Here is a 24,587-nt window from a genome sequence, read left to right as displayed (position 1 = left end):
GTTGTCAAGAGGCATCGCACCACCACCTCACAAAAATCCTCCGCTCAACCGCATCCATGCGGCTTTTTCTATGAATTTCACGAATGAGTAAAACACTTTGGATGCTATGAGTTATCAATCCTAACCATACTGACAGGTTATGTGGTTGTAGTCTGCAAAATAGTTTCGGGTTGCTAAAATGGCTGAGGGACTATTTGCTGCGCTGTCCCAGCCCTGATTTGACAAGAGAGCTCTACCTTTGGTTGCACTGCCAACAGCTTGTGAAACGAAGTATAAACGATGCGCTCGTACATCTAAAATGTAGAGAAAACAAGAAACGTCTCTGTTGAACGTTGATGCATTGCTGCTTTCATTCGATGAAGTGAATGCCCACTCACACTCTTGCACCGACTAAAATCTTTCGGGAGGGCTTCGAGGTGGACGCCATTGGCGACGGAGACCAGGGTGTCTTCATTCTTGCCTATATGAGTCGGGACGCAGACGGCTTTGGGCTCGTTCTACTAGCGTACTAATATGCACTGTAGTGAAAAAGATTAGGTGAGCACGACTTCTGCATCTTGGCATCGCTTGCCTCACACTCATGCACACTGGCCAATCAGTGGTGTTGGGGGTAGGGGCGACGGTTTCCATCATCGATTAATCGAAATGTTTTAATAGATTAATTCAATTGATTGAAATGTAAATACTGATTATTATTCGGCAAATTATGTTGAGTGGAGGATTAATGGACCAAATATTCCATTAATCAATAATCGATTTTACCATCTCTAGCTCAAATACAGAAAAAGAAATAAAATGTTCAGTGGCATCGCACATGTATAAGCACAGTTCGAGTGGAAGGTATTGGCAATAACATTTTATTATTAAAAAGTTGTTTCAGTTTAATGAGGCAAATCTGTGAAAGTGCTGGGGCTCAAACTTGAGACCAGATGCAGACCCTCTTGTCCCGATCTGAGCTAGCAATGTAGTCGCCCCTGAGATTCCAGGAGCAGGCAATGATGGGTGAACTACAAAGAAAAAAGAACAATGTTGACCATAACCTAAAAAACTGTGTTAAATGAGATATACTAAAACACATAAAATTGGCACAATGAGTACAAACTAAGGTTTTAGTTTAGCACTGTTGCATATACGTGGTAAGCATAAGAAAGTCGCACAAACAAGGAGCATTAATTTTTGCAAGGTAGAATTCACGTCTTAAAACTATGAAACATCAAAAACATGCACAAGTTTTCGATGAGACAATCTTGCTTTTGATGAGACATTGCTGCCATGAATGAATTGGGAACCTACGGGTACTGTATTGGTACTTTTCATAGGCGATAATGCAGTGCAATATTGAAATAAAAAATTTCTGAAGTTCACACAACATAACTGCAGCAGTTGGGCCAAGGGAAACATAACATGATGTTATTGATGTACAATTCTATAAGCGCAGTTAGCATGGCTCAACCAGTTGATGCACTAGGACAAGCCCTCCTGGGCAAGAGATGGATAATTTAATGTCGCGTTGAGAGCCATATACATAATGTTTGCTGAATGGGTGTGAACCAGTCAATGCTCTAACAAGAAGGGGTTAAAACGTGCACTAAGTAACTCGTGTTTTCAAGTGTGCACTGACTTTTGATCTATGTAAACACTGATTACAACTCAGTTTATTGCAGCACATGCTAGGCTGGCCAGCACATGTATTGTGGCCTAAGTTTTTTTTCCTAGGCAAGATGGGATACTCCGAAGAGCCAATAGAAATAAACCTTCTTTTCTATCATACCATGTGTACCTGGCACTAGCCCTGACTGTTTGCCCTGCATAGAATCTTTTTTCTTTTGGAAGTTTCTTTGTCTAAGTGATCCTATAGAGTTTTACTCTAAAAAAGTACACAGCTATTCTCGAGAGGCACTGGCGCCTTTCATTTTCCTAGGAATCGCCGGCCCCTGAATGGAAGGCACACTCACGACCACCAAAATGTGTTTCTTAAACTGCATATTCTTAAACTGCACAAAAAGATAAGCACATGAAAAGAAGAACATAAAAAACACCACAAGAGCAGACTACCAACTAACTGGTTATTTCTTGGTTAGCCAAGAACCGATATTTCAACTAGGAACCCATGCATATGACCAATCTGTGGATCTTGCATGAGCTAACAAACATAAGAACATTGCTAAATAAGAGTGCAGCCCAAGAGAGCGGCCAAACGAGCACCGCAAAATGTGAAAACAATCTCAGCATTGCTCACGTGAAGGAACAACAACAACAAAAATCCAATTGTCACTTAACAAATAACGTGAACAAAAGTGAAAGGATAAGGGTTCAACATCCCTTGAAGAAAACATAGAAAATTGATCACTTAAATAATAATTTTTTTACATGTTTTCTTACTCATGCCCTCTAGAATGTCTTATTAAACTTTGCAAATTCAGAACTTTCCTCGCGGCTTCAACTTTGCATGTCAGCATCAAATGCCGTTCTAGGAGATGTTGATTTGAAGTCTTTTAATGATTCCTTTATAAAAAAATTGGCCCCGTATCTGCATTTAATCTGGAAATGCCATCGAAAGACGACAGTCCTGCTTGGAGAGAGTGAACAAAACATTCATTTGATGTCTTGTTCAAGAAAATCGGTGAATGGTATTGCGTTGCGTTAGAGTGCCTCGAGCGTGCAGCGGAGGCGAACAAGCACATCAAGTCACTTCACACGTGAGACATGAGCGCCACCTGGCAGTTTCTTTCAAAAACAAAGCACGTGGGCGTGCGCACCCGTCTCAGAGGTGATAAAGTGTAGAACGCAAAGCGACGGGTAGTTGGCACTACCGTCTCGTTTTACCAAAGAGTTGGAAACACTTGCCTTTCGTGCAAGCGTTGGATGGTCAGCGCAGCGTAATAAGCGCTACGGTCCTTAAAATTACTTATGTATGCCTTTTCTAGTAAAAGGCGCACATGCAGAATATATACGTGTTATGGTGCCCTAGACACGTGCAATAATTGCTTTTTAATCGACAATTGCACAAGTATGAACACTGAATTTTGAGCAACATAAGTGGGCGCTGCGGATGGCTTCGGCCGTTTCAAATACCCGATGCTGTTAAGAGTGGACAAACAGACAACTAGACAGAGAGACAAACCAAAATTTTTGCGTCGAAGGTCCCTAAGAAAAACTATCGTCTTTAAAAGTGTTCTTTCATATCATCTTTAAAGTTGAACATAATGATTGATTTGTGGGGTTTAATGTCCCAAAGCCATCATATGATTATGAGAGACGTCGTAGTGGAGCGCTCCGGGTATTTTGACCACCTGGGGTTCTTGTGCAGCCAAATCTGAGCAAACAGGCCTACAGCATTTTCACCTCCATCTAAAATGCAACCGCTGCAGCTGAGATAAGATCCCGCAACTTAAAGGTGAACGAATTCAACAGAGATGTGGTTCATAATCACCGCACTTCTTCCATCAGACCAGTTGTGCATTCTGAAAGCAGGACTTTCTCAGAGCCAATATTGTAGAAACCTGCAGAGTAATGCACTATCCGGGAGCAGCCAAACACTGCTCGCAAGCTGCTCAACACCGTAACGCAGCCCTGGTGCCGTCTTGAGCAGTTTCTTTTTTTTTTTCTCTTTTGCCTACAGATGATGTGACGTTTAACAGACCCCCGCAATTACGGTACGGCCCATGACGAGTTTGTCATATTTCCATGCCTGGTATTCACATTTTCCCCTGTAGGTGAAAATTATGGCCGAGTGCCTGAAAGTGCGTCAAATTTACACAGCATTATCTGAAGGCAAAATATATTACATTTCATGAAAGAAAATAAGGTTATCTGTTGGCTTGGCAAGTTTTAGTACTCAATCATGATTAGCCAGGAATAAAGATGTTTTATTATTCTGCAGTGTCATGTTTCATTTTTATATACAAATGAAATCATAGGATTAAAATTCACTCTCAATTTGTTATGGTTGTAATTATCTTGAGCAAAAAAAAAATAATTTAATTAAAGGGCCCCTAAACCACCCAGAAGTGGAAATTCAGTTGTTATTGGGAATTTGTGCACGAGTGTACAAGAAACACAGAGCTGTGAGAATTTTTCAAACTGATGCTGTAATAGTGGAGTTAGACGCGTTTGATTATCGGAACTGTGATGATCCCTCTTTTCACTTTTTTTCTGTGCTGCCCTCCATGATATCTTCTCCCAAAACCGCTTTTCCCTCTCGCCAAGAACCCCTCCCATGCCCCTTCTAATCTCGAGTAGCATATGTCATTGCTGACGCACTGCTTGAAACACCATCTACTTCTGGTTGCCACCGTCAGCTGCGTGCTTGTAGGCGAACCACAACCATCACGCTAGCCCGTGCTTATACGAATCGTGTCGATATGTACCTTGCGTTGTGCGTACTCCTTCAAAGGATAGCCAACATGATGGATCTATGCACATATGTGCGGTCAACATAGCGAACAACAAGAATCAGCGTGGACGGCTGCTTGCAGACTAACTGTAAGTCATAGGCTTTTGATTAACTAACCACAGCATATTTGAATGGCGCGTCAGAGATATTCGTACAGCGTGTCAGGGGGTGGCCCGAAAGCTTTGGAAAGAAGAAGGGATTGTTTCTTGAAATATGTGGCATGCCGGCGGCTCATAGTGCTGCCACGTGTAGAATCGTTGATCGCGACAGCATTCTGCACACAATGCATGTGTTTACTTGAAATGTTTCATGCAATATCGGAGGTGGTTTAAGGTCCCTTTAAACACTTTTTCATACTAGTAGTCACTGAATAGCTCCATCAAAGGAGTTATCGCTAGAGGCCGGATTACAGGCAAATGCCTATTTTATTCCTTGTGTTCCTATCATGCCTCTTTAATATATGAACACCAAATAGAGACCAAGAATGACCTTTATAATGTTCTTATAGTGCCTGTAAGTGCCAATTTCTGGCATTTGTGCCTAATACCTATGAGAACCTATAAATGCCTATTCTTAAAATTGGTGCCTCAGTGAACACTGTTTAACCTCAAATTTTACTTTCGAATGCAGTTTAAGACTGTTACCATATTTACTCGTTTATTTTTCGCACTTGCTAAATTCTCGCACCCCCCTACATCGCCCAACAAAAATAAGCTTTTTTTTCCTTGAGTAATTATCGCACCCCCAAAAATTGTCGCAATAATGTCGTCGCCTCGTTCCAGCCGTTGATGATGATAGCGCGCACCATCTGGCGCCATCTCTTAAGCATCAAGTGTACTATTATTGCACGGAGATTCAATCCAAGCCAAGCCAAAGCGGCAAGTGTGCGTTGCGGCATGTTTCGTATGTTGTGTCGGTAGTCTTGCCACATTATGGGGCGATACTGAAGCTACACGGCTGCTTTTAAGTAGAAAGTGATTGATCATGCACTAAAGAACAGCAACAGGGCCGCCGGTAGGGCCTTCAAAGTCTTCTACGAGTTTTGTGCTCGCTACTTGTGACGGCTGCTAAAGCCACCTAAACGCGTTGGGCCTGCCATGTGCCTAAGACTGAGATTGATGGTAAACTTTATTTCTTCAGAAGGAAACTGTGAATGATTCTGTTAAATAGCCATACGCCCGATGCTGACATCCTACGCTTACCTTTTGAAAGCTCCTGTTAAGTGATGAACACTGCTACTACGCCCGCAATGTCCACAAGCTTTGCGTATGCTATTCTAATTCTCAACTATTTTCTTGCACCTTTTGTGTCTCAAATAAATCTTGTCTTGTGTTGAACCTGTGCTTTTATTGTAGAGGTAAGTTTTAATTAGTACTTCTCAAAGCTTGCTGTTACTTGCTGGTGTGAGAATCCCGATTTGCAGCCACTTCGTTTTCTTTTTCGCTCTGTACGTTTTCGTAGAAAGTTTTCCCCGCGTAATTCTTGCACCCCCCAACTTTGTATCGGTTTTCCGCCAAAAAAGTGCGAGGATTATGCGAGTAAATATGGTATTCATGTTACCGTGCACATTGACTTTTATGAAATGTATGGGGTTCAGCCCAGCCTTCCATAGTCTAACACAACTTAATAGGTTCGGAGATGCTCCAGCCCAACAACTAAAGTGCTGTAACCAACTGCCTCCGCGACTAATGAAATATTCCTGCTCTCGCCCGCACGCACTTACATACTCTGAAGGCGGAGTCACAAGCCGTCCAGCTCACGACGTCAGTCGGGAGCAGCGCCCATAGGTGCAAGTTTGTGTTTATCCGCTTTTGAATAGAAATTCTAAAGTGGTATCCGATTGTAGTTCAATCAACTTCCGGAAATCAACAACTACTAGAGCTGAAAGGGCACGAACGGTAGCAGGAGGAAAAGTTGAGGAGAGGAAAAGGCGTCATTTCTGCAATCTCTGTGTGGAGAGTGAAATAAAGATTGGAAGATGAGAGGGAAAGAATAGGAGAGCGGCGTCAATGGTAGAAGGTGGCTTCTACAGCCGGTCGTTCTACCCTGTTTCCCCCCAAAATTGAAGAACCACCTTAAAGATCTGGTTGTGGCGGTGCACAGAAAGTTCCTTTGCAGCAATATCCAAGAGCATGCATGTGCGAAATTGCAAAATGACAGTGAGACCAAGAGGGCAAACCTTCATCCTCCTCGTTTGTAAATGGAGCGAGATACTCATTTAATGTTCCACTGCACATGCGCTCTACAGTTACTCCTAGGCATTTGTGTTACAACAATGCAGCACGGTTTCTTTTTGTGAGTAGTCTCTTCATCTCACCCTTTCCTCGCGCAAACGAGAAGTGCAAGCAGCATTCAGTTTGATATTTCAGTTCTCTCAGCAGAGCATATATTGTTGCAGATCTTGGCAGACGTGAATGTGAGCACCGAGTGCATGCGTCACACTTCTAAGCTCAAGAAGCGCAAATCTGGTGAAGAGCAGGCGTTCACCGACAAGGAAGACCCTACTGAATTAGGCTTGGCCGATACAAACCATTCCTCTCTTCTGGTGGTCTGCTTCTGTGCTGCCCTTCTCAGCCATGCCGGAAAGTAAGATACACAGGAGTGCACTGACTTGATCCTTGACACATGGCTCACCATGCTAGACAATAACAGCAGAAACCGTGTTCTGCCAACCGCGCGGGAGAAAGGACGATAGCATGCCTATGCCTAACTGTTGTACCATCATAATAGACGTTCTTGGTTTCCTTTTTAAATATAGAGGTCACACACGTCTTTTCTTGAAAATATTTGATTAGACGTAAAAGTTTATTGCACCTATATTTACCATTTTGGAAGCCTTAAACGGTGTTTTGCCTGCTCATTTTTGACGCCTGGAACGCACTTTTTAATTCCTAAAGATCCGATCTCTAGTTGTCTTTTCTTGAAATTATTTGATTAGACGTAAACGTTTATTGCGCCTATATTTACCATTTTGGAAGCCTTAAACAGTGTTTTGCCTGCTCGTTTTTGGTGCCAGGAAGGCATTTTTAATGCCTAAAAATCCGACCTCTCGTCATCGTCTACCACTTCAAAAAATTTCCAGAATCCATCACAATCTGGAAAAGAGATACTCCCTGACAGAACTGATAATTATTACAAAATTCCAACTTTAGACTCCCGAAGGAAACTAGCTAGACTTAAACTTTTTTTTTCACCTATCTAAGAAAAACACTATCATAGACCTTTCGCACGTCCTCACTCCATTATCTTCACGTCCCACTAAAGGATACCATTCTTACAAATTCACACCTGCCTTTAAACGCACTAGCAACTTCAAGTACTCTTTTTTTCCGTCGTACAATAACAGACTGGAACGAACTGCCGCACCACATTTTTTAGTCTGAAAATGTAATAAAATCTCTAGAATATTACTTTGAAGTGCGAGTTATGTTATCCGCAAATATATTGTACATCTGTGTGATTTATTTTTTCTGTCGTCGTTGTTGTTGTTTTCTTAGTTTTTTTCTTCTTTCTGTACACCTGTATCTATTAATTGGTCATATCATTATCATTGTACCACCTCCCACTCCTGTTTGGGCCATCTTTATGGCCTGCAGTACTTCATGAATAAAATAAAAATAAAATAAAAATATGAGCGATGTTAGAGATATTTGTTGCATGCTGAAAAAGGAAGATGACAAGGGACCAAGAAGTTATGTCCGTTCGTGCATATGCATCATGACCTAGTGCTCCCAAACATTCCATGTACGACAGCATTTGCCCGATTGTACGGTCTCGTGGCGACAAGCAAGGCTGCGACAATTTTGGTGGTGGCTTTGCGATGAATATGTTTTGCTATCGGTCACAAAAGCGATAACTGCTGTGACTGCTTATCGCTGTCATGAACCGGTGCGTGGGAAGCGTGTCGTTCGTATGCGAAACATTAGGAAGCACTGGAATCACGGCGCACCTTGCACAAGTGGGTTTATCACGTGGTATCTTTCTTGTATTTCGGGGACATTTGTAGTTAGTAGAAAAACACTAGTACAGTTAAACCTGCTTATAACAAACTTTCATATAAAAAATTCCTCGATATAACAAAGTTTTTTTATTGCCCACTTTTGCTCTATAGAAGCACATGTATTTGTGACCTCCATGTAACAAAGTAACAGAGGCAGACAACCTTGATATTGCCGCACCTACAGAAGTCTTGCGCAGCTTCCTGCTCTTATGAATTCCGCCACACCAACTGAATGCCAAACGCACCAAGCTAAACGCGCCGTGCAACGCTGGCTGCACGTGTCACCACACCGCACGCTGGAAAAAAAAGGCTGGCGGCTTTTCGAAGGAGTGGCACGCGGCGAGACGCAAAAAGAAGTTGACGAGATTTTCACTAACGAGCTCAGGACAACCTTTGTGCATTTAGTTGATGGGCACAAGTTCGCCATAGATAAATAGTTGTTTTTTGCTTCCGGCATTGTATTTGGTCGTAACAAACTGGTGGAGGTGCGGGGTATGATTCCAAGCCTATCTCAGGTTAGTGAACACAGCCCAGAACCCCGAAGGTAAATCCAGCGCAGTTGACTCCGGTACACCAACGCACGAGTCACCGCCTACAAGGTGAGCAGCCTGAGTTTGGTGCCCTCTTCAATTCTTCGAGACCAGTGAAGGCCGTAAGTTCCGGAGCTCCTGCAATGGCCCCCCAAGCTACTTACTTCCATCTCATATCGTCATGGACCTGCCCCGAATACCAGAGGTCTCCCACGGTGATATTTTCGAGGATTCCGAGGACTGGCTCGAAAGTTTCGAACACATCGCCAGACTGAACAGTTGGGATGAAGCCAGGAAACTTCGTTACGTCTACGCGGCACTGCAAGATTCTGCGCGCAAGTGGTTCGAAAACCACGAAGCGTCCTTGTTGTCATGGGACGACTTTCGAAGGGAGTTCCTTGCTATGTACCCAAACACTGATCGCAAAGAAAAGGCAGAGGTCGCTCTTCAGACGTGAAAGCGTCGCCACGTACATTGAAGACATGTCCCGACTATTCCGCCGGGCCGACCCGAACATGGCTGAGGAAAAGAAGTTGCGGCACCTGATGCGTGGAGTGACAAAGCAGCTTTATGCAGGCCTGGTGCGTAACCCATCCAGCTCTATTGCTCAGTTCAGATCAGAGGTGACAATGATACAAAAAACCCTGCAGCAGCACGCGCGCCAATACAACAGGAACGAGAGCATATCATCTGTTAGCGTGGCGTCGACAACCCTCACGTGCAACATTAACCTCTTGCGTGAAATGGTGAGTCATAAGGGAAGAACTTCAGAAAATACAAATGACTCAAGGTCATCTAGCGATGTCCTCGCTTGCCAACGCTGTGCGCGAAGAAGTGCGGCAAGCGATTATTCAACCACAACCTCAGGTACTATAGCGCGCACTACCAGAGCCTCCGCCTCAGTTTTCGTACGTGCAAGTTGTACGAAAGGACCTCGGACGCATGAATCGAACGGCTACAACTGCTGTGATGCCTCCGACGTTTTCTCTGTGTACGCCGCTACCAACGCCGGAAGCAAGACCACGTAAGAGCGATGTATGGCACACTGTAGACCGGCGGCCCCTCTGCTACCACTGCGGGGAAGCAGGTCACCTTTACCGGGTGTGCCAGTATCGTCGGGCGGGACTGCGTGGTTTTCTAGTCAATGCCCCGTGCCTGCCGAACGATGAACGGCCCTACGAAATCGAAGAGTACTTGTCTTTACGCTATTCCCCTCAAGACACACAAAAACGGGAGTCATGTTCGACAGCACCGATGCGCTATCGGTCGCCGAGTCCTCGCCCGTCATCAAATCTCTGAAGACCACGTTCACCTAGCCCGCAGCGGGAAAACTAGAGCCAGCGACCTCTGGAGGTGAGGCTGCTGATATACTGAAAACTGAAGACCCTCCACTGTTAGCCCGACAAGACGGCGGCAGTTACGCAACGACGGACAAGTGCAGTAGTAGCGACATTACCTCCGAGATAATTGTCACGATCGACGACGTCGAGGCTATTGCGCTAATAGACACTGATTCCGTTGTAAGTAATGCTCTTGCAAAGAAGCTGAAGAAGGTAATGATTGAATGAACCGGACCTCAGATTTGTACCACTGGAGGGCACTTAGTTAGTCCCGTGGGATTATGCACCGCAAGGATAGGAATAAAAGGATTCGTGTATGTCTACAGCTTTATTGTGCTTCCTGAATGCTCCCGTGAACATGGCATGGACTTCTTGCAAACAAACCATGCAGTAATGAACTTGCAAGAGTTCCAAATTTTGTTTTCCATGGAGAATGCCGTCGCCATCTGTCATGCGGAGAGACCAATTGTTCTACTTCTCCGCATGTGGACAAAGATGTAACCGTGCCGCCACGTTCCAGTGTGACCTTTCTTATGAGGAGTGCAGTTCTCTGTGACTTTGACGGATTAGCGGACGGAAACATTGGACTGCTACTAAAAAAAGGACTATGCGTGGCAAGAGGCCTTGTGAGCCTTCGTGAGGAATGTGCGTATGTTCTATCAACTAACTTTGGAAATGAGCTGTAGCATCGCTGCATGAGTACGTGCAAGCCTCAGATGTTTGCACTCTTGACAATGCTTCAGAGACAGTAGATAATGTACTCCAATCAGTAGACATTGACAGAGAGCTCTCGTCATCTGAGACACAACAGATTGCTGACCTCATCAGAGAGTTTGCCGAGTGCTTCTCCACCTCGCCGAAAGTCAGACGTAATTCCGTCGCAAAGCACCGCATCGTGGTCAAAGAACACGTGAGACCTGTGCATCAGCGCCCATACCGAGTAGCGCCAAAAGAAAGAGAAGTCATCAAGAACAAAGTGCAGGAAATGCTCAACGATGACATGATCCAGCCATCCAACAGTCCGTGGGCATCACCGGTAAATGAGTCAAAAAGAAGGACAACACTGCGATTTTGCGTTGACTACAGAAAACTGAACCAAGTCTCAAAGCGTGATGTTTACCCATTTCCGCGGGTCGATGATGCCTTGGATATGTTATGCAATGCTCACTTTTTTTAATCATTGGACTTGAAAAGTGGATATTGGCAGATCGATGTGGACGAACCAGATCGCAAGAAAACAGTCTTTGTGACCCCAGACGGACTATACGAGTTCAAAGTACTCCCTTTTGGTTTGCCTTCTGCTCCCACTACCTTCCAGAGGATGATGGACACTGTGCTCTCCGGACTGAAGTGGCAATCGTGTCTCGTCTACCTCGACGATGTGGTGGTTTTTTTCCTCTACCTTCGAGCAGCACATCCACCGACTGAGAACGGTACTGGATGCCATTCGCGTAACAGCACTGACCATCAAACCGAAAAAGTGTCACTTTGGATTTCGTCAGCTTCAGTTCCTCAGACACATAGTTAGTGCGGAAGGCGTCCGCCCGGACCCGGAAAAGATTGCAGCAGTTGAAAATTTTCCGAAACCGCAAGACAAAAAAGCCGTCAGACGATTCCTAGGACTATTGCCTACTACAGACGCTTCGTTGAAAACTTTGCTAAGGTCACTGAGCCTTTGACACGGCTAACGAAAGAAAGTGTACCATTCTCTTGGCAGGAAGAACAAGATGCAGCTTTCTCGGAGTTGCGACGCCGTTTGCAGTCTCCTCCAATACTTGCTCATTTTGATGAAGAGGCCGATTTAGACATACATACCGACGCGAGTAACGTTGGTCTCGGTGCCATTCACGTTCAGTGGCAGAATGGAGAAGAAAAGGTCATCGCTTATGCGAGCCGCACTCTATTGAATGGCGAGTCCAGTTACTCAGCGACAGAGAAACAGTATCTCGCAGTTATATGGGCTAACAGCAAGTTTCGCCCATACCTCTATGGGAGACCGTTTCGAGCAATTAGTGATCATCATTCATTGTGTTGGCTGGCAAATATCAAAGACCCTTCAGGAAGACTTGCTAGATCGAGCCTGTGTCTACAAGAACATGTCATCACTGTGGTGTACAAGTCCGGTCTTAAGCACAATGACGCGGATTGCCTATCTCGCGCACCTGTGGAGTCTCCATCATCTTACCAAGAACAAGACATCCCATTTCTTGGAGTTCTGAATGTGTCGGAGATGGCTCGTCTTTAGTGAATGGACCCGGAACTATGCCCGCTTATCCAATACTTGGAGGATCATCAAATTAAGGTACCATGAGTTTTCGTCCGTGGATTGACATCCTATGCCCTCCGGAACGATGTCCTATACAAGCGCAACTTCGCAAACAGCGGTGAGACGTTTCTTGTTTTTGCACCATCATCGCTGGGAGCAGAAATTTTCTAAGCGTGTCATGACGACCCATCGGCTGGACATATGGGTAGTAGTTGCACTTTGGCCAGAATCCGCCGGAAGTATTATTGGCTGAAATTAAGGGATTCAGTGCACCATTATGTCAAGTCATGCTGGATTGCCAAGGACGCAAAATACCACCATCGAAACCAGCGGGTCTGCTGCAACCAATAGAGCCACCAAAAGGGCCATTTCAGCAAGTGCGAATGGATTTGCTTGGTCCATTTCCTCTCTCTTCATCGAGAAAGCGCTGGATAGTTGTAGCAACAGACATACATGACTCGATATGCTAAGACATCACCTCTCGCAAAAGGAATAGCGAATAAAGTAGCCCAGTTTTTCATGACTCAGATTGTACTACGACATGGCGCACCGCAGGTTGTCATTACAGACAAAGGAACAGCATTAGGTGCCCGTTTGATGCAGTCTGTTATGGAGCTCACCCACATCGACCATAGAAGGACTACAGCATACCATCCGCAAACAAGCGGATTAACCGAAAGACTCAACAGAACTCTCGCTGACATGATCTCGATGTATGTGGACGTAGTACACCAGACATGGGACAGTATTTTGCCTTATGCTACATTTTCGTACAATACCGCAGTACAAGGAACGACACACTTCACGCCATTTCAACTTGTTTATGGTCAAACGGTCACAACGGCCTTAGACGCGATGTTAATTGTCAACGATTCGAATGAGAGTGAGCCGGACATCAGCGACTACGTAGAAAGGGCAGAAGAGGCACGGCAATTGGCAAGACATAGTACCGTTTTAAAAGAAGGCTCCGACGCAACTAGCTATAATGTGAAGTGGGGAAACGTACAATACGAACCCGGAGACAAAGTGTGGGTGTCGACGCCTGTACGCGCACCTGGCCTATGTGAAAAACTGATGCGGCGCTATTTCGGCCCTTACAAAGTACTTCGCCGGCTAGGCACGCTATACTACAAATTCCTGAAGGTCAAGTGTGCTCAACCCCACACAGAAATCCCCCAGAAGTCATATATGTAGTACAAATGAAATCGTACTACGAAAGGTACTGAACGAGACAACTGCTAAATGTGCTAAAGTATCAGATTAATACTCCTTTACAAAAGTGTTCGACGTCAGCGTACGCATCGGGACGATGCGTTTTGAGAGGGGGACTAATGCTACATGTTGTTAGGCACCTACCGAAGTCTTGCACCGCTTCCTGCTCGCTCTTATGAATTCTGCCACACCAACTGACAAGCCAAATGTGCCAAGCTAAACGCGCCATGCAATGCTGGCTGCACGTGTCACCGCACCACGCACTGAAAAAAGAAGGCTGGCAGCTTTTCGAAGGAGAGGCATGCAGCGAGACACACAAAGAAGTTGACCAGGTTTTCACTAGCGAGCTCAGGACAACCTTTGCCTATTTAGTTGACCGGAACAAGTTCGCCATAAATAAATAGCTGTTTTAGCTTCCGGTGTTGTCTTTGTTTGTTGCAATATAATGATTGATTGATTTGTGGGGTTTAACGTCCCAAAACCACCATATGATTATGAGAGACGCCGTAGTGGAGGGCTCCGGAAATTTTGACCACCTGGGGTTCTTCAACGTGCACCCAAATCTGAGTACACGGGCCTACAACATTTCCGCCTCCATAGGAAATGCAGCCGCCACAGCCGGGATTTGATCCCGCGACCTGCGGGTCAGCAGTCGAGTACCTTAGCCACTAGACCACCGCGACGGGGCTGTTGCAATATAATGTACTTCTCCCACAGACAACCTAGGAATTTAGCCCCGGATTTTGGTGGGAGCATTCATCTTCTGCGGGTGCCGAAGCGGCGTAGCACGCACGGCGCAGCAGGTGAGAGCGAGCGCTCATGATTGTGCACGGGAGAGCGCAAGACGGGCAGGCGTGCCTGCGCATTGCGAGGCGGTGTTGGCGCCGTTCTTGCCGCTGCAGGTGCATGCACACAGGTGCCCCTTCTCCCGTATAAACGAAAAACAAACCAAAACAAAAAAAAAACTACTTTTGCGTTGGAAGTGCCACACTTTCAGTTAGCGTCACATATGCAGAACCGCGCTGCATATGAAGGAGGCTTCACTGAAAAGCTGGCAGCCAACTTTTTTGGATCCGATATCGCGGAACTCCTTTGAAACGCTGCTGTGAGCAAAAACGGCCGCTGCTGAAAGAAGTGCTCTTTTCACACAGTCCCTTCGTGTTGAAAGCGCACTGATACTTGCCGAGATAACAAGCCAGCAATCACGGCCGCCTTTAACATCGAAGTTCATTATTGCTGAGAGATCCCCCCTCCCCTTCCCGCTTTTCAGGCTCATTCAACACGGGTGGTTTCCTCTCTGTTTGAGCATTTGACGACGGTTCAAACACGCAGGGGACGTTATCTTATGCGCCTTCCAGACGATAGAGATGGGCCAGTCATTTGATCTCTGCTTCAGCAGCGCTTGCCCGCCTTTCCCCGCTCGTGACGATTACGATGCGCTAGGGCATGTTATCAATTTGGACTTGTTACGGAACATGGCGGCGGCGGCGTAAACCTGCTGAGTGTGTCTATATAAATGCTATTGCAATAGTAATGCAGTTTTAACTGCTACATAAGAGTTTGGGGTTAGCTCTGCATTCAGTCTCCCTTTTGTTTAGCTTGTTCACTTATTTTCCGAATTTTCGTACCAAACCTGCATATAATGCAATCCTCTTTACAACGAATTTTTCTGGGAATGAATATGTTTCATTATATCCAGTTTTAACAATTATTAACAGATATAAAATTTGAAACTGTCTAACTGGACATTTTGCAAATCGATCAACAACTTTCTTCTTGGAATTTTGGATACATCTTCTTTCCTTCAAAAGTTAGTTAATTAAAGAGGCCTAATTAAACAATTAAGCAGAACACAAGAAATTGTATTACTCACTCCAGGCAATGGTCAGCAACATGCATTTGGTTGTATCGTCATTGCATGTGTCTGCATATTTTTAAACTCTGGCTAAACCCCACATAGCTGGGGCATGCTGTTTACATACTACGCTGCCCGTAAGGACCATGCTCAAAGAAATATGCACATCCTCTCTTGGGGGGGAGGGGAGGGGTAGATTCGGTGAGGAAAAGAAAACATGACAGAAAGGACGCTCACATGCAACTGAATTTATTCAAAAAAGCTTCACGCCATAACAGTCTTTGTCACAAAAAGGTTTTCCCAAATCGCTAGCGAACCCAGCAACAATCTAAGAGTTGAAGAGGGCAGGGGAAATTTTATCATTAAACTGCGGCTAAGAAATTCTGTCAAAAGTGACTGATGCACTTGTCTGCTTCAGCATTAATGTGGTCCACCTCTGGAACCTCTCTTTTACGCCTGCCATTTTCTTTACTGATGAGGTCAGCCTCCTCAACAAGTGCTGTGCAATCAAACTTCCTGCAATGTGCAGGAAGGCGCGCCCGTCATTGTGAGCATTCATCGTAGCCGAGTGTTCCCTTAATCTGTCGTTAGAACGTCGGCCGGCATGGCCGATGTAAGCTTTCCACAACTGAGTGGAATCTTGTAGCCCACTTCCATAGCACAGGAAACAAATGGTTTTTTATGTTTCTTTTTTCACGCTGTTTTCTTCATTTGTCTATCGATAAAAGCACACAAATGGGAAAGCTTCAGGGGTGCCGTGATGTTCATGCCATGCTTCAATCATATCCTCTTCACATAGTGGGAAATGATGTGAATGTATGGCACGACTTGTTGGGCCTCTCTCTTGGCACACCTTATTTAGTCAAACAACCAAGGCACCCTCACGGCACATTATTCTTCATGTTATGGCAAGATACAACAATTCCTTGTTATGTACTGTCACCAACGCCTGACTGATACATGCTTGCAAAAGTTTGGATATGTTTGAGTTTCAACCAGTTATCGCGCTTTCTGGCTTTAGTGTTTGAACAAAATAGAGAAGTGGCGCTAAAAACGGGTGTGCATCCACACTAGCGGCAATGCATTGACAAGTGTGAACTTGCAGGGACTTTCAAGGAATTGTGGTGCTGCCTTAACCGCACATTAAGGCACTGGCCCATTTGCCTCACATATACGCGATTACATGACAAAGGTATCAAATAAACACGTTGAAGCAGTAAGATATTTATCTATGGATATTATTTACCGTGCTACCGTGCAACCAACAGTTTAAGCATCTCGTTTATTTTTTATGTGGCGGTTCACCTTGGCGCACTGTCTGCTCAACTTGTTTCATTCCGAGATCAAAACCAGTACACTGTACTCGGAAGCCACTTTTGTAAGTTGGTGAGCAAGGACATGAATGAATAAAATTACGGCAAACTTTTTTTGTGTGTTTCTTGAACTGGCTCAGGTTCATTGATGCAGCCTTTTCTAAAATTCTTGAGTAGATGCTCGCAATCCTATTGCAAAAACCCAACTTCTATCAATTTCAGCTGACCTATGACACTGGATCCCATCAGATAAGATTTTTTCATCAAAGAGTGAGAACAGAAAAGAGCAATAGCATTCGACTTTGTGGGACCAGAGCTGTAATTCAATGAAGATTTGACTGATCTGGGTGTGTATCACCAGCAAACATAATTCAGTGTAAACACTATTTTTAAATGAAGAAACTGTATCGAGTCATCCATTAAGAATTCATGAGTAAATTTTAGGCCATGGCTTTTTTGCTTAAAACTACGCAAGATTTCAGCAGCCTTTACGTCATGAGAGTCATTGTCAAAGAAAACTACGTAATCCTCGACATTGCGAAAAACTTTGGTTGTGAGCGTTTCAAGTACTGTATCTAGTGCCCTGTCAATTTTAGTCAAGGAGATATCACTGACAATAGAAGCAACGCTGGGCTCTATACATATTGCAGCCTTTTGAACATGGTCTTGTTTTTTCATGCTGCTTGCAACCCTGCACTAATAAAACAACAGCCAGGTTGCTGACTAACAGCCAGTGGTTTATTCCTTTGAAGTGCAATAAGTACGAAAGCTTCACGCTGAACACTAACGAAAGCACAGTATCTGTGCAGAGATAGAAAATAAATCATCCTGACACCTGCGTCAGCAAAAAGCACGCTGTCACATTTTCAGCGAGTAACTGATTTCACAGTTATGCAGAGTAACCAAGGGCACACTGACATCTCTGTGTACATATGCACGTCTCATCTCGCTTGCTCTCTGCACATTTACAAAGTAAGCTGAATAGGCACAGAATATTGGAGCAAGCATGCTTGCTCTCATAGCAGGTCGTGCAAGCATCAGCCTGTTCATCCAATGTACTGCACACAACAGTAGCACGAAAAAGGAGGGGGGGGGGGGATGGTTCTGTTTTAGCTTAGTGGCATTGTTAGAAAAACAACAATAGCCATGACAGAGGGACAAGTAAACGTTGCTGAACTCACCTCATCTCTTTAAGTTTCTTCTCAAGCTTGGCGGTCTGTGTGTTCCAAATGAAGAGAGTGCCATCGTGGGAGCCGACCGCCACATAGCTTGCATCAGGACTGAACTTGGCCCTTGTCCAATCACAGGCCACTTTAAAGTTGTCATCCCTTCAGTATAACATCGCAAAGCCACCATATGATTATGAGAGACACCATAGTGGAGGGCTCCGAAAATTTCAACCACCTAGGGTTCTTTAACGTGCACCCAAATCTGAGCACACAGGCTGTTGTTAATCGTAAATGGAACATTTGAATGAGCAACTGACAGTTAGGAGTGTAGAACAAGAAAGCACAATAACGAACTAACCAAACAGCGTACCTTTCCAGGAGACATTATATATTGTGAACTACAACACTTCTGAACCAACATTGATGAAATTTCACACAACTAAGAAAGAAACCTCCAGTTTCAGATTTAATAAAACTCGCCACAAAAAGTAAAATAGTTCAACTCTGCATTTAGATACAGCCGGTACCGGATATATCGAACTCGAAGGGGATCGTGAAATAGTTCTACATATTAATAATTAAAAAAAACAAAGTATGCATTTTTAAGGTGTAAATTATAGCACCTCACACCTCGGAACAGTTTTTAAAAATTGTAAGAAGCACTTGCATAATGATTCACTCATAGTATAATAAAAAAGAAGGTATGATCGTTTTTTTTTGTAAGTTACCACATGTTATTTCGCTTGAAGATAGTCCGTAAACTTGTCTCACTTCTTGCCCACCATCAAGTTCCAGTTGTCCTCAATACCACGAGCTTTCCAAATAAGCAAATTAAGCTCATTTGGCCACAAGCACGTTGGTTGATGCAGAACACAGTGTAAGCTCCGTAGAGCTTTAAAAAGTTGGTTAGTAGTGGAAGCAACACACTTTCGCTGCACTGGCAGCGTCGATCGTGGCTTCGGCATTGATTCAGTCGGAAACAGCGACGTTGTCATTTGCACCATTGAAGCCGCCCTTTGTCCAACATGGTGCCCGGAACGCGAACAAGTCATAAAATTCAATGAGGCACCATGTGCCGTTGTCAGCAATTATGAAGCAGCCAAAGTCTTATCCTGGCACCAAAGCCCGCAAGGAACAACAGTGCTTTAAGTGACGTCGCTCCTAGCACCAGTCATAGTTTTTACTTTTACGAGCGGATGTTTAGTTCCGACTTCCAAACGATGGTTTATCAGGAATGAGGTGAGTACTGAAGCCGCAAAAGACAACGCTGCCCACAAACAATAAATGAGTGGGCTCCTACTGTCGACATGTTGGTGATAGTGATGACACTTGTGGCTTTGTTGTTTTGTAGCAGGCAGCCACTGCTTTGGCGCAGTAAACCGAAAAAAAGCGTAGCCTCCGAAATATGCGTTTTAATTCCAAAAACACAAAACTATGTCACGAGGTTGCACATATTGAAGGCCACGCTTATCGTACCTGCATGCCATAGTGCACGAAGGAATACGAACATGACGAGATCACCAAATCACTTCATCATGGTGGCGTCGGCAAACAGTCGTTTTGAAAAACACCATACCTGTGCGTTAAAACCTGCAGATCGCACATCAAGCATACCAATGCACTCACAACTGCAGCACAATTACATGAACACAGTGAAGTTTCGCCTTTCCACTTTTCAACACCACCTTTTTGTCACTTGCGTGCGAAAAGAAATCAGAACTCGTTAAAACGCGGCCAAAAAAGATCTCTAATCGATAGTAAAATGCAATTTCTGGGCTTCAGCGCGCTCGGTGTTCAATATAGCGGATATTCTGGTGTGCAGGAGTTTAATATACATGTGCACCAGTCCCATACTTTCGCATGAAAAATTCAAGAGAATTTCTTAACTGTTCGATTTAGCAAATAATTTGATATATCCAAGTTCGATATAAGCAGGATCAACTGTACTATTTTGACAGTGAAAGTCGCCTGCTTAGAGCATGAGAACATTACTTTCAAAACTTTTATTATGATGCCTAACAAATTTACAAGCATTTCTACAAAGAGTGACAAATGTCTAATGCCATTACTTTCAAAATTTTGATCATGATGCCTAACAAAGTTACAAGCATTTCTGCAATGAGTGACAAATGTCTAATGCAAAGCACAAACAAAAACATTTCAATTAAACTTCGCTCGAAAAGAAATTTGTGATAACAGACTGGTGGGCATCCTTGAGTGATGATTAGTTATTTTGCGCCACATTTCAGTCACCTGCAAAACTTGAACTATTGGCATGACCAAAGCATTATGGTCCCTAGAATATACCGGCTAGTCTGTCATCTCCACGCCGTCCCCATGCAAGACCTTGTCTGTGCCACTGATGCATGCAAAGGGGGTGCTGCAGTGTGTCAGAGTGTGTTTGTGGCGCATTCGGATAGACTGTGCAGGGAGGGAAGGGAGGAAGGAATCGTTTGCACACTGTGCTTTGTCTTTTATTATTGTATTCCCGGATGAACTACTCATTCGCTTTCTGTTTGAGTGGGCAGAGACCGAACCATTTTTGACCGACCAAATGCCGCATCCATCATTTCTCTTCGGGGCACAGACGTGATCACTGTGGCGGAAGCAGCCACTTATTGAACAGGACGCGGTGTCTTGAAGAAAAATTAAAGGGCGGAATATTAATTTTTTCGTTATTTAGAAAGGCTTCCATTATAGTATATTTACTGTTAACTTGTTCTCACAAACGTATAAACTATTTGTAAGCTCAGTTTTCCGGCCTGCATGTAAACATTTCTGAGAATGAAAACATCATACTACTATATGTTTACAGCACTAAGTCTGAATAATAGAGATTGGTTCTCGGTGGGTCACAGAGAAAAGAACATGCAATGATATTTTCAGAATGAGAGGGAAAATTCATCACACAGGTTAGTATGCTTCAGTTAAAGTCTTTTTTAAATTTTTTATGCACAGTCAACAAAGTTCATAATATTTCGTTCAAATGACACTATTTATGGCCAGACAGTATAATGATGCAAGAAATAAGTTGTTCCTCAAATTTTAACAGCAGAACATTTGACAAAGTTCTATCAGAAGCATATGTGTATCAGCCTCTCGTACGCCATCAAAAGCATATTACTGCTCTCGTAATTCATGTCGTCCGTATTTTATGCCTTCTTCCCCATATGCATTCGTTCTTTAAAATTGTTGAAGGCTGCAGGATGGAACGCGAAACAGGTGTGAAGTAAGCATTATTTGCACAAACGGTGGATGGTAATTTCAATCTTTTCAGTTGCATACAATGCAGAAAAGTTGAATGCACAACTGCATGCACATGCTTTCTTTTTTTCTTTATCACTGTTTCACGTGCTCACGAAAGGCACGTTCGTGGCACAATTAAAAAAACGTTTAGCAAGATGTGCCACTCAAGGTCATCTATCGGCCGCTCTACCACCACGCTTGTCTCGCACTGCAATTATTTCTTTGCTTTGCTACGTTTGTTTTTATTGGCATATAGGGACCACTTAATTCATGCTGTACGTGCCCAACAAGATACTCGACTTTGTTTTTGCTTCCTGAACAGTGAACATACATGACGAACTCGGTCTGCATATTGCCTTTCCATTAGTGCAGCTTATCCTGTTTAGGTTCCGGTATGAGTTTCTATTTTTCAAGCGTATATGTCACCATTAAGTAATTAAAGAAGGTAGACATGTATAATAAAAAGATAGAGACTTAAACAAGGGAGAAAGAGCCTAAGATGTTTATCTAACAAGCGACGGCAACACCAGTGTTGCTTGAGAAAGCAGAAATAAATTACCATATTTACTCGCGTAATGAACACACTCGCAAAATAAACGCACTCCCAACTTCAGTCATCAAAATTTAGATTTTTTTTCCCCCGCATAATGAATGCACCCCTTACACTCATCAGCTGCAGTCTCGCTAACTGACACCTGGTGCCTCTTCACTCGTTGGATCTTTTCTCTTTTTTATTACTTTGCCGACCCCCCCCTGAACTATCTTGGATTGCTCCCTCCCTCCCCCTCCACTTATCTGTAATAAACGCACCCCCTACATTCATCCGCTGCAGTCCTGCTAACCGACACCTGGCGCCTCCTCACCCGTTGGATCTCTTTCGTTTTTTATTACTTTGCTGAACCCCCTCAACTACCTCGGCTCACCCCCCCCCCCCTTTGCATGCTGCCGTTTGCTTATTGCTTTTCTTTCTATGTGTGCGCGGCATGTTCCCCGTCCTATCTGTGGGCTATAGCAGGGTTCACAAGCTGTGCGAGTGTAGAGACACTGCAGCTAATAAGCACACAACAAGCGAAGGTCACCAAAGAGCGCCATTAAATGACGTTGGTCGCTTCCTGTATATCCCCCTCACCTTTTAACCTACTTTCTTTTTTCTTCACTCAAACTGTCCCTTCATTCCCCGTTCCCCCGTGAGTGTATCGGTTAAAGTGTCCTCACATGAGAGACAGTTATCGTGCACTCCACACCCATTTTTCTTGTCTTTCCACTTTTTCTAAGAAATCATGTACTCCCCCTCGCCTCCCAGAAAAGGAAAAGCACAACGACGTGCTTGCAATTTTCGAGCGATGACGGCAGGATTTTCTGTCGCGAAGGTTGATTCGTTGCAATCACGTTGCAGGTTTCTCGAAAACCAGAAAAAAATCTAGTCGCCCAGAGAAGATCGTGACGATTTCCGCAACATGTAGCGCCCTCGAATATTGCTTCACTTTTTATCCACACGCAGAGGCACTTCTCAAGTAGAAATGGGACGGCGGCCATACTTTGTCGTTAATCTTGTTATTGACGGCTTGTTTTGATGCTACAGGGGCAGCTTGCTGCAATGTTGGTTACTTGCTAACACGCCCTCGTCATGCGAGGTTGCCGCGAAGTGCATCGTAGCACCTGCTTTTGGGCACCCCTCGAGATTACAGTAGATACCACTGTTGCGGTTAAGGGTTTGCAAAAAAAGATAGCAGCAAAACGTTTTTATGGCGTGCGCGGGCAGCCCGGGGACAACTTGCAGAAGATAGCGCCATCAACCACCAAAGACGAGTAATGTGCACCAAAGAAGCTGTTTCCAAACAGTGTACGCATATCTAATTTGCGAAAGGCTAAGCGACCTAACTTTTTTTCTGCATTATCGCATTGTTTGCTCGTCCCATAAAAGTTTTCATAAAATTTACCCAGCGTAATAAACGCACCCCGCAACTTAGCTCTAATTTTTCAAGAAAGTGCGTTCATTATGCGAGTAAATATGGTAGCTTATTTACTGTTAGTCCAGGTTGGAAGCCGAATAAAAAGTAAACGCCTTGGGTGGGCACCCAAGGCGTAAACACTACCACTAATTTGTACTCAATGCCACCACATGTAATAAGAAAGACCGTAGAACTTTGACCCAGAAAAGCCCACGAACGCCAAAGCGCAAACGGCTGCGCCAGCCTGTCCGTAGGTGCGAGTCTGCTCAATGAACTCCAAGAGCGTATAGTGCCACTACTGCATGCATCACCGAGCGGCCGCGGCGGAGAGCGGAGACGGCAGAGTAGCCAGTATATTATAGGGACCATGAAAGCACTCCCAAGACTGCCTTGCCCGGAGGCTGCTGAAAGCAACCAATGCTGCTAGCCACAATTTAAAATTATCGTGACTTTAAAGCGCAGACAGCGGCCTGGTATAGTCTGTTGTTAGACCGCATCAATGAAGCAAAAGTATGCTTGATGCACCCAATTTTGACAAAAAATGTCAATGAATTCGTCCGCTGTACCCTATAGTTCGTTGTATCGCAAAATGTAAAAGCGAACCTTGCTCTGTTAATTTCTTACACAGACCAAATTTGGACTGAAAAATTGTACACGAGTCTAAGATAATGAGAATGGACTATATGCCGTTCCTTTCTTGAAACATTTTTCTACGTGTTTTATAATGCAAACTCAAATGATCAATGACTGATTATCTCATGCTGCTGCTATGTTGTCAAGTAATGCGAAAACCTTCGTCAAGCTTAAATGGCTTTTTGCTTTTGCCTCACAGCATCACTGTCTTGCGACCTTTGTAATGTCTCCAGTCATGTAAAAATAAACTGAATTAAATGAAAAAAAAAAAAAGAACCGAAGTATATCTTCAAGGTGCTAAATGTGCTTGTTGAAGCTTAAGGCAAGTACAACGAAGCCATCCAAATACATGAGGCAAGTGTGCCACTTCAAGCCAGCCAATTAACACTGTATCTATAAATGCATTGAAAAGTAGGAGGTGCTTCGAAAAAACCGATTTCCATATTGCCTTTGAAATTCAATGATGGATATCTCAAACTACATGTGACTTTTCTGATTTATATTAAAAATAGGCATGACATGAAATGGCACACACTGCAATCATGAATGCACTACAACCACCTGTATTCAAGTAAATAATTAAAAAGTTAATTAATGAGCTTTTGTGAACTAGTTGAATCACTGTAATTTTAGCTGCAAGAAAGTATTTTTGCAATGACATATAGTCAATGTACA

General features: G+C 44.0%; 1 protein-coding gene across 3 annotated transcripts in view; it reads right to left on the bottom strand.

Moving 5' to 3' along the window:
* Positions 1-841: 841 nt before the first annotated feature.
* The window catches only part of Atg16 (Autophagy-related 16), a 174,787-nt gene continuing 151,041 nt past the window's right edge, over positions 842-24,587 (bottom strand). For all 3 annotated transcript variants that reach the window (XM_075891053.1, XM_037429291.2, XM_075891109.1), the window contains 2 exons: positions 18,094-18,240; positions 842-1,007 (listed from right to left, as the gene is read on the bottom strand). In XM_075891053.1, the coding sequence (XP_075747168.1) occupies positions 914-1,007; positions 18,094-18,240 (241 nt within the window). In that variant the 3' untranslated portion in view covers positions 842-913. The remainder of the gene's footprint in view (positions 1,008-18,093; positions 18,241-24,587) is intronic.

Source organism: Rhipicephalus microplus, chromosome 1 (genome assembly GCF_043290135.1).
Source record: "Rhipicephalus microplus isolate Deutch F79 chromosome 1, USDA_Rmic, whole genome shotgun sequence".
NCBI lineage: Eukaryota > Metazoa > Arthropoda > Arachnida > Ixodida > Ixodidae > Rhipicephalus > Rhipicephalus microplus.
The sequence above is the reverse complement of the archived record's forward strand: the minus strand, read 5'-3'. Positions and strand labels throughout refer to the sequence as shown.